The 15,777-nt window shown below is 36.2% G+C and overlaps 1 protein-coding gene across 1 annotated transcript in view; it reads right to left on the bottom strand.

Annotated features, from left to right (window-relative positions):
• DIAPH2 (diaphanous related formin 2) overlaps nt 1-15,777 on the bottom strand; it is a gene marked incomplete at its 5' end in the record, with an annotated part of 895,530 nt that overhangs the window by 834,011 nt on the left and 45,742 nt on the right. Inside the window, 2 exons of the mRNA XM_079728322.1 lie at nt 733-909; nt 3,454-3,486. Coding sequence (XP_079584448.1) covers nt 733-909; nt 3,454-3,486 — 210 coding nt within the window. The remainder of the gene's footprint in view (nt 1-732; nt 910-3,453; nt 3,487-15,777) is intronic.

Raw genomic sequence — 15,777 nt, 5'->3', positions numbered from 1 at the left:
AAAATGAATAGAGATTCACACACACACAAAAAAATCTGCCATGATAAGTGGGACAGAATTAGAAAGTAATGAATCATGAATCAGGATCTCCACTTCTCTGATCAAGCAAACCAATCCAAGATGGCCCGATGCCTCATCTCTCCCCTCTCTTGGTATAAACTGCTGAATAATCAAAGTATTATATTTATTATCTAATATAAGAAATAGTCTAGATCACAAGCTATAAAATATAAGAAGTGTGCTAGAAAATATAGATGGTATGACTGTTGATAATAGAACAAACTTGGAGGAATTCATTCTTCTCTCCCCTCTACTGTTTTGTTTTGTTTTGTTTTGTTTACACTCTGTCCTTCCAACTCTATTTCATATACCTAACAAGATACCTTATATTGTTTTCAGAAAAGTGGACTTAGGCCTGTTTTGCTTTATAGAAACAGATACACAAGTTAGGTAGTTAAAAAATTGATTCAGTGTGCCACAGACCACTGAATACTAGAGAACAAAAATAAGTAAGACAGCCCCCGCTTTTAGGAGCTCATAGTGGAAGAGACAGACATATTATAGCTCAAAAAGACAGATGCTTTCGAAAACAGTTCTGTTGTATCAACAAGTTTCTGGTCTCCCCTTTATGTGATATAAACACAGTCCATACAAACAGCCCTACTTAGAACCCAGTGCCATTCTGGGTTCATACATTTTAAAATTACAAGAAAATCAGGGGGTCTAACTTACCATCATTTTTTCAAAGAGATCCAGTACTTCCTTTTCGGACAAATTCAAAGATCGTTCATCATATAATGGCTGAGCCGCTGGAAACTCACTCATCGCAACTTGAGAATCAATAGGATGTTGGATAAGAGGTTTTTCTTTTTTGACAGTAGATTTTCTAAAACTCGTAATTCGGTCACGCTGCAAACAGAAAAAAACAAGAAGCCCTAAGGAAGAGATCAAGAATCACAAACGAACATGAAGAACTGAAACATCAAAATAGCACTTAGGATAATATATATCATTATTGTCTCTTGACAAAATGATATTTTAAGCAGCAAGCTCCAGTTAGAGATTGTACTATTTTGAAACCTTGAAGTAGCTCTGCAGCCACAGAAATCTAGGGAGTGAAAAGTATTCCTCAAAAGTAAAACTTAGTCCCTTGTCATTTCTGTTCTGCACAGTAACTAGATCAGAAAAGTCCGGCCTCAAAGTCGTGTGGTGGTTTGAAAGAGAACGTGTCTTTGGCGGCAACTTTCAAACTATGAGAAAAAAAAACAAAGAAAAGAAAAGAATATCCAATTCTAAGGGGGAAATTATAGTAATGTTTCTCTTCAAAGCGCCAAAATATTTGTGACAAGTATTTATGAATACTTTGGCAGTGTAGTAGTAGAATATAATGGTTAAGAGCATGGACTCTGGAGCCAGACTACCTAGATTTGAATCTGCAATTTACTAGGTCAGTTACCCTGTGCAAATTACTTGGTCTCTCTATGACTGTTTCCTCATCTCTAAAATAGGGATAACAAGTTAATGTATGTAGGAGGAAGGAAGGAGGGAAGGAGGAAGGGGAGACAGAGAAAGCAAGAAAGAAACAGTTATTGTGGGATTTAAATAAGTTATATGTTTTGTGTACTTAGCTACTATTTATTACTACTGTTGTTGTTACTATTACTATTATTATTATTACACACACCTTTTTCTTCCCTAAAAAGTGGGACCAACAAGGAAGCACAACAAAATTAAAAACATTACCTTTTTGCCCTGGAAATATAAAATAAACAGAAATATCTTATTCCTACAAATACTACTATGAAGAACTTGCTACTTTATGGATATTGACTTGGAACCATTGATTCCGCATACAATCTCTAATAATTAGCTTGCAATTTCACATAAAGTGAGTTAACGACTCCACTTGCATGTAAATAGGCCATTCTGTTTTAAACCACAGAACACTGGACATCAAAAATTAGTAATGACCATAAAACTGAATACAACTCAGTTTTATTCTGGTTTCTGTTAGGAAGCACATGCATGCATACTGTCAGCTCACATTAAACAAGCAGATATGTTAGATATCAGGACAGTGCCTCGTCACTGCCACATTACCAAGTCCTTATAAATCACTTCAACAGTACAAAAAGTATCACAGAAGTTCTTACCACAATTATGTCGACTTCTGTTGAACCCCATTAGAAGAACATACTTTTTATTTTGATTCAAAGAACACTTTTTTTCTAAAAGGTGTACTTTGAAAGAAATATGAGCAGTTTTAAGCAGCTTATTTAGGATTCCAAAAATGATCTTAGTACATGGTTGCTTACAAAGAGATTATGTAAATCATAATATTTTAGAGCTGGGAAGAAACTTGAAAAATCATCTAGGCCGACTCTCTCGTTTCACAGAAAAAGTGACTCGCTAAATTCACAAGTCCCTGGTTCCTAGACCAATGTTCACATAAAGATTCATTTCTTCGTATCACCTTCTATATTTTCATATTTTCTTTTAAATTTGAATGTCTTTGAGGAAAATTAAGTTAGATTAGATATGTGATATAACTCAAACAACTCAAGAAAAAACATTAAGCAATCCCAAATAAGCTGAGTATATAACCAAGAGTCAAATTCCACTAAAAGATATGGTGGACACAAAAGCATTTAAATATGCAATCGACCATTAAATCAACATATCTCTGTTCCTTTCCCTTCATATCACTTAATATTTACTTTTGCAGTGCTGGCTTTTTTACTGAGTAGCATTATTTACATATATATTTGATCTTCCACTGTGCCCTTCACTTCGATCTAGAAAATTGGCTTTTGCTTTCAGCTATATCTTGATAAGAAAATAAAGTTAAGCCATATACTTTCACTTCCTTAAATCATGAACGATATTCTACATTATTTGTAGACAGGTAATTTCACAAGGAAAAAATACTTAAAATACCCCATTTTAAAAGTTTAGCTATAAAAGGGCACATTTAAATTTTAAGCCCATAACTTTTAATAAGTTTTACTATGATAGACTCAGATCAAAAATATTTGAGGATTTTAAATGTAATACCACATTTCTAACATAATGAACTTAACTTCCTTTCCATTTTAAATTAATACCCTTTACTGTTAATATTAATGCTTAACATATTCAGAGTCAATTTATATGTCTATTGAGAAAGGAAGCATTTGTGTTTCCCAGAGTTAGATTTATACAGATTTTTTTAAATTGGCTAAGGTATATATCAGGATGGCAATATCAAAATTATTTTGAGAACACATACAATTGATTATGTTTACATCAAGAAAAAGAAAAGCCACTCTATTGATAATTCTTCCATCTACTGTACTTTGTAAACATCTAGACATTTTATATCTTTACATATATCAATGCTTTAATGTCCACCCACTTTAATAAAAAGGCAACATGCATAAGTAAGGTAATAACATGCTACTAAGTCCACCTTACCACATCATCTGCCAAAGTTTTTATTTGAATGTTCTATTAAAACCAAAAAGGAAAAAAAAAATACCTGTCAGATAAGAGAAATTCATAGATCAAACAAGAAAATAATTGAATGATTCTCATTTTTTATTTTATCAACTATAACTCTTCAAAGAGAATTAGAAACTTTAAATCTATAAACACATTCTTTACAAAAGAAAAAAACAACATATTAAGGATTAAAAATGAAGGTTTGGTGAAGGGGGTGTCTCTTCATTTTTGAAGATGACTCCCAAGTTCCCAAAGTCAGATTTGGAACAGACATCACTACCACAGTGCTCAAATGTGAGAACAGATATAAAAATGTCATAAGCCCTTTCAAGATTTTTCAAAGTTTTAGAATGAATAATCATATTTTTGAGATACATAAAACTTTTAAAAACATGAACAACAGGAAAAATGTCACATTTAATAGTAATGACATATAATGAAACAGCTCAGTCTAGAATTCAGTTGCATATGACAGATAATTTAATGAACACCTTTATAAATATTCTAGATAACACTGAACTTACTGAATCTGTTAATATATGCCCATTTCTCAAAAACCCCAACACTTTCTTTTTTTTTTGCATGTGGTTTTCTACTTCTGATGTTGAGAATCATTGGAAATGGTATACTCTAGTTAATAAAATACAGTGGTTAATAAAAACTACCACATAGAGTACAAACAATACTGGAATAATAAAGCAATATTAAAGTAAGCAAAGTAACAGCTAACAATTTAGTAATCTTCCAGGATTCAGAAGATGCTTCAAGATCTTACAATAACATACAATCAGCACGAAAGCAGTTATTATTATATTATAAATATGTTGAAATATGTTGTAGTGCTAGTTAAGAGATGTGATTAGGAAAGAACCATATTTTTTTAAATAGCCTGTTAGGAACTGAAATTAACCCTTCTGCCACAACCTGTATATTTATTTCCTACAACAAACAGAAGCTGAATGATGTACATGATGCATGCTCACATCCCTTTTAACTAAGAAAAATATGGTCGTATCACTGGTGGGGAGAATTCCATTAAGAGTTTTAAGTGAGAATTATTTAGTCACAGGATCTCAAAAAACTGTCTTCAAATATCACCAACTAAATGCTGTTAAAGATCATCCTCCCCTCCATCAGTTGGGACAAATATATTATTATAAGTGGACTTCTTTTTCTACTTTTAATCCATCTATTCCCTCAGGGATCTACACTTCTACATCTTTGTACTATGTCTTCATCACATCCTGCTGACACAAACCCCAATCAATCTTTACTGCCTACAAAAAAGAAAAGAAGGGGGATTACTTATAGCAGAACTGAAGCCTTTTTAAGAGAGATCAGTCCACCCTAGGACTATCTCTATCTGGTATTTTCTCTTTAATTTTCCCAGTGGGGTACAGAAAATTGTTCTATGCACAGTGACAAGCTTCATGATTTCCTGTCATGTAAAATCAGAGTGAGAAATGTCAAAGTCTCAAAAGTGCCTCAACTACCCTGCTACCATCCAGATACGTACCTGTCCACCTGTGTTATTTATTAGACAGATTATACAGTTCTTCAAGCAACCCCTGCTTTTCTTTTCTTCCCATCCTTTGAGGTTATAAACTCAAGATTGGAAACATATAAATCTTCAAAGTGAATATGTAAATTCAGGGAAAATAAGATTTTAGTCAAATTCTCTAAGTTAAGGTACACATTTGTCTTGAATGCCTTAAGTCTGTACCTCAATTGAATATATGTTGATAGTTTAATCATGGGGGACAGAAACAACAACAACAAAAAAGCATTGCTAGCAATAGTTCCACCTTGTCTTATGGGAAGAGACTTGAGTTTTCTCCTCTTCTCCCACCTCCACTCTCTCTCTTTTTTGAAATTAACATATTTTTGTCCATATTAAATCCCACAGTATGGAGTTAGACACTATTAAATTGGATGAAATTTGAGATAATATGGTCAAAACCTCTCAATTTACAAATGGTGAAACTGAAGTTTGAAGAGGCTAAGTGACTCACCCACGGACCACAGATCTGGTTGTCACTAGATACTAACTCTTAGTCAACATATGGCCCCTTCAGGTGGTATAAGTAAGCTGTAGGATATTAGGGTTGAACTACTGAATTGAAACAGTTCATGGTAACCTCAAATCCACAGATATGCCCCAAGCCCCATCAGTTTCATTTTCCTTTGGGTAACTGCCTTTTGCCATCATTACCAGGGGGTCAAGCATCATCCTGAAGAGCATTCCCCTGGCAACCAAAGTCCTTCCCTAACACGTCATATGTGTCACCTACTAAATTCATTTTGACCAATATACACTAATATTTTTCCAGCAGCTGATTATTCTTCATATACAAACTATACACAATTTAGATTCTTTGGTCTTTCATAATTCTTCATTCCTAATTATATCTTACTACTGCCACAATTGTAAGAATCAGAGCTGTTCTCTCAGCTCTCTAGGTGGGTAATAGGAGGGACAATAGAGTAGGAAAAAGTTGGTATATAATTAATAACCCAGTGGAAACACTACATGAGCACCAAGGGTTGTCACAGAGTGTTAGGACAGACTTTCAAAAAAAGGGTCATGTTTATGGTAACGGTTACCATCCAATTTTAAGACTTCCATGTCACCTTGGTCTCCTCCCTCTCTTCATTCCCTACAGCCAAAACAGTTGTCAAGTTCCACGGTGATCTTTCTGCAGTTTCTTCTTCATTCCCACACAAACCATCCCAGTTTAGAGTCTAATCACTGGCAGTAGCCTCCTAATAATTACCTCTGCCACCATTCTCTCCTCATTGCCAAAGTCATCTTCTTCAAGCAAAGATCTGGTTCAAGTCACCATCACATCACCTCTTCCCTAGATTTCTGTAAGAACCTCCTAACCTATCTCTCTTTTTCCACCTTTACCCTGCTATAGTTCATTCTGAACACATTGAGGAAGTGACAGTTTTAAAACCCAAGTCAGTTTGCAGCCAATTAAACCAACCATGCTCTTTTCCCCGTAGGGGCCAGGTGTGCAATGGCTGCAAACAGCAGCCTCCTCAGTAGTGTATGCAGCCTGTTGCCTGTATGCGTTGCCCTAAGGGACCCTGGAGACAGCCCTTTCCAGTGGACATTCGTGACTGGCAATGCTGCCCCCAATCTAGGCTCCAGACAGGTATACGCGGTGCCTTTGGAAAGCTCCAGGGCACAGTGGCCAGGGTCCACATTGGCCACGTCATAATGTCCATCCGCACCAAGCTGCAGAGTGAGGAGCACGTGTTTGAGGCCCTGTGCAGGGCCAAGTTCAAGTTCCCTGGCTGCCAGAAGATCCACATCTCCAAGAAGTGGGGATTTACTAAGTTTAATACAGATGAATTTGAAAACATGGTGGCAGATAAGCGGCTCCTCCCAGATGGCTGTGGGGTCAAATACATCCCTAATCGTGGCCCCCTGGACACATGGCAGGCCCTGCACTCATGAGAGCCTTGAGGCTGTCCCTTCCTTACTCACGTGCACCAATAAATACCACTTTCCTGTCAAAAAAAAAAAAAAGAAAAGAAAAAGCTAAAGAAATCTGAATAAACCATGAACTTTAGTCCAGAAAAAAAAAAAAAAAAACAAGTCAGAAGATCATGTCACTCCTCTGCTCAAAACTTTTCAATGGTGCCCTATTTTCACTCCCAGTGAAAGTCCAAATCGTTAGAATAGCCTGCAAGGCCCTATGGAGCTGCATACTCTTCATATTCCTCTGACCTCATCTCCTACTACAGTTCCTTTCATTCACTCAGCTCTAGTCACAGCAACCACCTCACTGTTCCCCATAAGGCAATAAGCCACATATACTGTCTCTTCCCTGTGCCTGGAATGCTCTTTTCCATTTTCCATATGCTTTCCTCCATCACTCCTCCCCCTTTCAAGTTCTTGCTCAGGGAGACCTACTCTGTTCATCCTATTTAAATGGAAACACCCACCTCCTCCACACTCTCCTGACCTGCTTTAGCATGCTCTGCTTTCCTTTTTTCAATAAAACTTACCACATTCTCACAGAGTCTATAATTTATTTTTGTCTGTTTCTCCCACTAAAACTGTGAGCTCCATGAGAACCAAGGTTTTCATCTGTTTGTTTCAGGGATGTACCCCTAATTCCTAGATCAGTTTTTGGCACACAGAACTCAATAAAAAATTATAAATGACTATTACTTGCCCATCTGTATTCAATGGCTCCTGATGACTTACAGAATAAAGACTAATACCCTTAATATGGCATTCAAAGCCCTGTATTATTCAGTCCTAGGCTACCTTTTACGTCTTCCCTCAATGATCTGTGTGCTATGGAAAAATGGAAATCCTTTTCCCACCGCATGCCTCATTATGTCCTGTTTGTGCACATTCCCTCTACTGGAATGTCAATCCAGCTAGGTACCTTTCTATTTCTAGAGCTTCCCTTGAGTTTAAAGTTTGGTTATTAATAAACCAAATGTGGACCCGTGGTCAAAAATGGAGAACTATGCTTTGTTTAGTGTCTTCTTAAAGACTATTTTTCCTAAAAGGCATCCTTAAGAATGATAGAGGGCTTCCCTGGTGGCACAGTGGTTGAGAGTCCGCCTGCTGATGCAGGAGACACGGGTTCGTACCCGGGTCTGGGAAGATCCCACATGCCGCAGAGCCTGCGCGTCCAGAGCCTGCACGTCCAGAGCCTGTGCTCCGCAACGGGAGAGGCCACAGCAGTGAGAGGCCCGCATACCACAGCAAAAAAAAAAAAAAAAAAAAAAAAAAGAATGATAGAGCACCTTAAGACAAAGAGGAAATTATATTCATGTAAAAAATTATCCCAATTACTTGTAATAGAGAACCATAAAGAAAAACACTCTGCTTATGATTTCTTGATTTACAAGTTTCATTCAACTACAGACTGGATATCCTATATAACTATGCACATTTGACTGATATGGATATTTTTCTCATAGATTTCCCTCATGTAAAACTCTGCTGTCATAAATATCTTCTTGAGACCATTACTTAGAACTCTACAACTATTCAGAAAAGAGAGATAAATGTGGTCTATTGAAAAGAAAAATATTTAAGGACATTTGTAGAGTTTGAGTTTAGGAGGGGGCCATTTTTGGCCACTGCACATTGAAATTATTGTATAAATTACAGTTAAATTATCTGCAATAGAAAATAAATTATTTCTGCCACACAACTGTTTTTATACATTAGTCAAAAAAAGAGAAAGTTACAAAAGGAGAACAATAACAAAAACACCACCAACATGTAAAAAGTTCAGAGAGCTGTAAAGAGCTATCTCTTTGACAAGATTCAATCGCAGTCATTTTTATGTGAATTGACCTGTAAAACATTTTTAAATGGTTGTATTAAGATACAGTCTCATTTATAATGATGTTCTACAGGGACAAGCTCTCAAATTTTATCTGAATGTAATTTATATAGGTGCATGCGCCTCTCTCTCTCACACCACTTGCAAGCAGACATTATGGATTTTACTCCTGTGTACAAACTATACAGCTACTATGGAGTTAAAACAACAACAAAAAATGACCAAAAAAATGTTTATTAGAGTCACACCCCTGAATTAAAAGCACTGATTAAAGTCATTTTAGTAAGTTTTTATTGCAAATCTAATGATAATGGTCATTAGGATGAGGGCATATTACACCAATAAGTATAGTGACCATATATTTTCATTAAAATCAACTCTAGGGCTTCCCTTGTGGCGCAGTGGTTGCGAGTCCGCCTGCCGATGCAGGGGACACGGGTTTGTGCCCCGGTCTGGGAAGATCCCACATGCCGTGGAGTGGCTGGGCCCGTGAGCCATGGCCGCTGAGCCTGCATGTCCAGAGCCTGTGCTCTGCAACGGGAGAGGCCACAACAGTGAGAGGCCTGCATACCTCAAAAAAAAAAAAAAATCTACTCTTGAAAAGCAATACGCTTGTGAATTAGTCAAGCAATTAGAGTTTATTAAACTTCATTTATGATCAGTTATATTAAATATAACTTACTACAGTACTCTATGAGTACTGCATAATTATAAAAGTTTCACTCCAGAGTCTCAACCCCTTAAGAATAAGAGAAATGGATGATTTACTTATAAACTCTAATGCTGAAGTTCTGATTGAAATGCAGGAGCCATTATTGCAAGAAAATTAAGTTTTAATTTTCTCGATCAGGCAGAAATTAACAAAAACAGCAGGATGTAAAGATTCGACTCTCTTATGGCTAATGTTACATGGTAATACAATGTTTTATAAGCATCTTGAAATTACTCCAGTACCACAGAAATTGGACAACTGAATTGCATACATTCAAAAGTCTCACCACCAACTCAAAAACTTGGCCACACTTCTTTGACTTTGACTATTTTCTTCTCTTTTAGAGAAAGTAAGTTGGCCATCACAATAAAGATGAAGGGTCAATTATTTACCCAGCTTAAGTTTCTTAATCTCTAATTAGGGCAGGGCAATATAATATAGAAAAGCATGTTCAATTCAATTGAACAAATATTTGAGCATCTACCATGCACCTGTTCAGTGCTGGGCACTAGGAATACAATCATAAACAAGATAAGCATACACCTTACGGAAGTTGTAGTCTAGTCAAAGATCAGATGAATGAAAGAACAATCACAACAGAGAAATTCTGAGAGCACTGTTCGGGTGGTACTCTATCATAACCTCCATATACTTTCCAAGTAAGAAGGGCCTTTAAGAAAGGCTATCCATCTCAACCAATGATCCAGGGTTTGAAATCTCTAGATGACATCCCTGACCAATACTGATTCAGATCAGCAGCAGTCACAGAAGGAAGTAATTATTCTTCAAAGTGCTGCCTTTCAACTTTTCAGATCCTGGATTCACCCTGAACTTTACAAATCAGCAAGACCAATCAAGACAATTCAAGGCTATTTAACCATCTGGCAACCAAGCTGAACATTCTGTTCAGCCATTCAAATCCCTTTACTATGAAGATTGTTTTAGTTGAGTATCTCTCCGTTGTGTTTCACCAACAAAGGTATATATAATCTGATTTTTAGAACTGAGATCATCGTAGATAGGGGTTTGATTCTAAGAAGACAGGAGGAAAAAAAATTGGCTTTCAAAACCATTGAACTATTACTTCTTGTATTTAAAATTACTCTAAAACATTCTTTCATCTCCTTTCTAACACTAAGGGGCATTTTCAGACACCCAGATGTCCTCTTAGGCACTGCATTCTTCCATCACCATTAGCACTTCCGAATAGATGATAGATCAGCTGGCAGTGTGCGAAGCATGGGATTTAAAGAGACATGTTCAGCTTAAGGACTAGGGGTGAAGCGCTCAAGAAACATATGTTTTAGAAAACAAATTTATGGTTACCAAAGGGGAAAGGTATGGGGTTGGGGAGATAAATTAGGAGTTTGGGGTTAACAAATACAAACTACTATACATAAAATAGATAAGCAGCAAGGACCTACTGTACAGCAGAGGGAACCATATTCACTATCTTGTAATAATCTATGCAGGAAAAGAATCTGGAAAAGAATACATATATGTATGTATGTATAACTGAATCAGCACAACATTGTAAAGCAACTATACTCCAATAAAAATTAATTAAAAAGAGAGGAAAGAAAACTGAATCACTTTGCTGTACACCAGAAACTAATGCAACACTGTAAATCAACTATACCTCAATCAAAAGAAATTAATAGAGAAATAAAAATAAAATTTTTAAAGAAATGTATGTTTGCCACTTAGGTTTTAAAAAACGTTCATGCTAATGAATTAGAGGAAGTCACTTAGTACCTGAGTTAATCAAAAACAATTGCATGAATAATCCAGGTTTTTCAAGTAGTAACTTCTTCTGTAGGTACTAAACCATTTCAAATGGGAAAACTGTTGGGACGTGAAAGTTTTATATAATTCTACAAATAAAAAGGAACAGAAATGAAAAGAAAGCCAGCTTTGCCCAGCACAGTACTTTGTACATAATAGATACTCTTAGATCAATGGGTTAGCCAAGTGGAGCTCAATATTTAATAAATAAATTTTTACCTTCTCTGTTTTAAAAAGAAGACAGATGTCTCCACCAAACATTAATGTTTCAGAACTCATCATAGTCTCAGCACTTTGTGGCAAAGAGAAGTTTAAGACGCGATTCTGCCCTTAAGGCGTTTACAATCTAACCAGGGAGTGAAAACTAACCACAGAGGAGATTCTGGGGTATGTTCCTGCTCTTCCTCCCTGGGCACTATCACATGTCCTGTCTTACTATTTTCATAGCAGAACCACTACCTGAAATTATCTGTTCACTTACCTATTTACTTACTTATGTTCTAGCTTCTAGAAAACAAGTTCCCTAATAGCAGAGCCCTTAATTTTCCTGTCTTAATCACTTTTGGATCTCTAACATTTAGAGCAGTAGCTGGCACATCATACCTGCCCAAATATTTGGTGAATAAATTAAGTACAATAGGAATTCAGAGAAGAAATAAATATAGCTTCATTAAGAAACTATAAAGAATTGTGCCCTAATTGCTGGGTAGGATTTGAATAGACAGAAAGAGAGGAAGAAAAGGAAATGAGACAGGGAGCAGTGTTAACATTTTACTTTAGGGAAGCAGCCTTAGGAAACAAAGGGTTCAAGTTAGAGGGTATTAAATTTCGAACATGTAGGGTGGTGGGGATGAAAAATGTCACCTGCCACATCAGTAAACAAAGGATGTTGCAGCCATCAAGCCCTCAGCCACTGCAGCCACCCCTAACTGTGCATCCTGATGGGATTCAGGATGGAGAAAAGCAGGTACTGGCCCTAGATTGTTAAGGTGCATATCGAAGGAATGATTTTAACGAGCCCACACTCTTGCATCTTCCTATACCTAGAGGAGCGCTAAATTCATTAACTTGAGATGTCTGGTTTTCTTTAATTCACAGTAATCTTTTGATGTTCCGACTACCTGTTTTTTTGCAAAAACTCCTATGTATCCTGGCTCCTCCCTTACCTCTTTGGAGCACTCCCTCAGAGCGATCTGAGAGGCTGTCTTCCGGGCTTAAGTCCTTAGAAATTTCTGCCCAATAGAACATAATTCTCAACTTTTAGGTTGTACATTTTTTTCAGTTGACAGTGGGGACAGATTAGAGACAGTCTTGAAAACCACAAGGAGTAGTCTAGACTATGTCTGACAACCATCAAGGGTCCTTATGAGTTCCTGATTCAGAGACAGACATGGAGAAGGTGGAATTTTAGAAAGATGACTTCGGGTTGTACAGGTCCACAATCTCTTATCTGAAACCCTTGAAGCCAGATGTGTTTTGGAATTCAGAGTGCTTCACATTTTAGAAAGGAATATGGTATGTGTACCATATATTACAAAACACACCCAGTGCGAGCTGGGCTGGCACCCTAAATCAAATGCATTCAAGGTTAGCAGGGAAACATGAATACTCCACAAGACAGGATAAGTAAAGATCATATACAGCCTCAAGCCAGGCTGGGTTTTGGGGCCAAATGATAAAATTCTGTTTTCAGAACTTTCAGATTTTAGCATTTCAGAGAAGGGTTGTAGGCTGTAATATTCAGGATAGACTGAGGAAGGAATCAAAGGCTAAAAAGGCAGCTTGCAGAGATCAGCAAGTTGGATCTATTCTACCTAAATACTAGCCACCATTTACTGAGCATTTATTATATGCCAGGAACTATGCTAAGAGCTTTACATGCATTGCCTCATTTAAATACTCAGAGCAATCCTATGATATAGGAATTTATTGTCCTATTTGGCAGATTAGGAAATCAAGGTTTGCAGTCATTAAGTTACTTGCCTAAATGCACAAAGATAATAAATTACTCAGTTGGAATTAGCATTTAGGTCTGAGTAGAACCCAAGCTCTAAAACCTCTATCTATATTCTGAAATCTGTCTTCATCTTATATATATATAAGATGATGAAGTGTCTTCATCATATATAACAATAGTGGTTAGAGTGCAAGTTCTTTTTCAATCTTGGGCTTTCCGTGTAGACTTTGCTTCAGGCGCTCACCCCTCACCCCCTCTTTCTTCATCTGCCCATCTCCTACTCACCCTTTCTGGTCTCAGTTGAGCTGAAGTTGGTCCTGTTATCGTCTCCCATGGTTCCTGACTTCTCCTTTTAGAACACACCCCAATTATCAGATTATAATTCCCTATCAATGCCAGTCTTCTGGCTATACTGTAAACTCAATGTAGTAAGGACTAGGTCTCTCTTGGTCCCCACTGTGTCCTCAGTTTTTTGCACTCTTTCTAGCACAGAGCTGCACTCAAACCTGTCATGATTTACTGAATTGGAGATGCAAACAGAGAAGAGGGAGAGAGAGAGAGATCCAGTTGTGAGGTGATAAGAGCTTAGACTATGATAGTAGCAATAGGAATAGAGACAAGGCAGTTACTAAATATAATTTTGTTTAAAATTATGCATGTTATTGAGGCAACTATATCCAGACATATGATTGCTGCTTGTATTAAATGGAGTAATTTGATATCTGTTGCTGTGATTACTATCTTTATAACACACAAATAACCTCTAAATGGCTATGATTATCACTCTGGAGATATTTCACCTCACAATGACTTGCCATTTATCTACTTCAAGTAGCTTTTATAAATAACCACATCATTTAGTTTTCTGATGTAGCTGCAAAATTAATCTGACAAAACAAAATAATTCACTCCTCTATAAAGATTCAAGAGTATGAACTGCCTAAAACTGAAAATTATACCTGAGTTGTGAATAAGGTATTATTACAACATACTTCTTGTATGTTGTAATAATACATATAATAACATAATATCTTAACATGACATCATCATAATAATAACATAATAATAACATACATATCTTTAGGAAAAGATAACTAAAGTCAACCAATGATTTAATTTCACAGTTAGTACTTTTAACTAATATTCTTGAATTTGCAAACAATTCCCAATTCAGGAACAGGTTGTGGTCTAAAAGTTCAATTGTGTGGCAGTTGTTTAGCTCCTGGAACACATGTTTCCAAAGGTGCAACTAGTAAAAATGGCTTCCAAAGTGAAAGTGGACAACCTTCTCCCCACAGAAAACAAAACAGTTTATTTGCAGTCATACAGGAAGGATGTTTAAAATAACTAATTATAACAAATATTGAACACTTAAACATTAAGCAAAACATAATTATATGATAGACAAAAATGATTTAAAATTTCAGAAAACTTCAAAAGGATCTTTCGAAGAATTTAGGATTAGCAAAAAATTATCAAATTTGGTAAACTTCAATTTTTTCCCCATTGGCTTAAGATTCTATGCTGATTACTGATAACTCCCTCTAAAACTTCTGTCCTATATAGTTCCTTAAATGGTTTTTTACTTAGTTTCCATTTAGATGAGGAATTCCATCTGAAGATAGTGACAGAAATTCTGTCAAAATAACACATTGCAGAAAAATTTCATTTATGTCACTGTTTTACAAATAGTATCATAACAAACTAACAGGTAGTTTCAAATTCTTGACTGTTTTTGTGATTTGAGGCAAAGCATCAATTGTATTAATGTTTATTCTGATAAACCTCAAATTTCTTCCACTCTAACAGTGTTTTTCACAATGGACTCTTCACATTTTGAATTAACTGAGGTGGAGTTAGGAACCACAACTATTAAACAACAAGGTCCCACTGTATAGCACAAGGAACTATATTCAATATCCTGTGATAAACCATAATGTAAAAGAATATATATATATATATATAGTAAGTCCCCTACATACAAACCTTCAAGTTGCGAACTTTCAAAAATGCAAACATGCATTTGCATGTCTAATCACATAAGTTAGACCATGTGTCTGACGTACACTGTCACATGTGTGCATCCTCTACAAGTGGCTGTGCTTTTGTGTACTTTACTGTACAGTACTGTATAGATACAGTAGTATGGTGTCTTTATTTCAAGCCCAGGATGTCTGGAAGCAAGTGTAAAAGCAGCGGTATATGGCCAATTGTGTTAGTTGGGTACGTAGGCTAACTTTGTTGGACTTACAAACAAATTGGACTTACAAATGCTCTCCTAGAACGGAGCTTGTTTGTATGTAGGGGACTTATATAAGTTTAGTTTTATAGTTGTAGTTTTTTTTTTAATTTTATTGACATATAGTTGATTTACAATGTTCTGTTAATCTCTGCTGTACAGCAAAGTGACTCAGATATATATATATTTTTTTTTAAAAAAGAGCTACAACTATAAAACTAAACTAAACCAGCAACTATACGTAGCCTCTGAAGCTTTATATGTAATGTTTAACCAATTACCA

Source organism: Hyperoodon ampullatus (genome assembly GCF_949752795.1).
Source record: "Hyperoodon ampullatus genome assembly, chromosome: X".
Taxonomy (NCBI): Eukaryota; Metazoa; Chordata; class Mammalia; order Artiodactyla; family Ziphiidae; genus Hyperoodon; species Hyperoodon ampullatus.
This window is presented reverse-complemented; position numbering and strand designations above follow the sequence as displayed.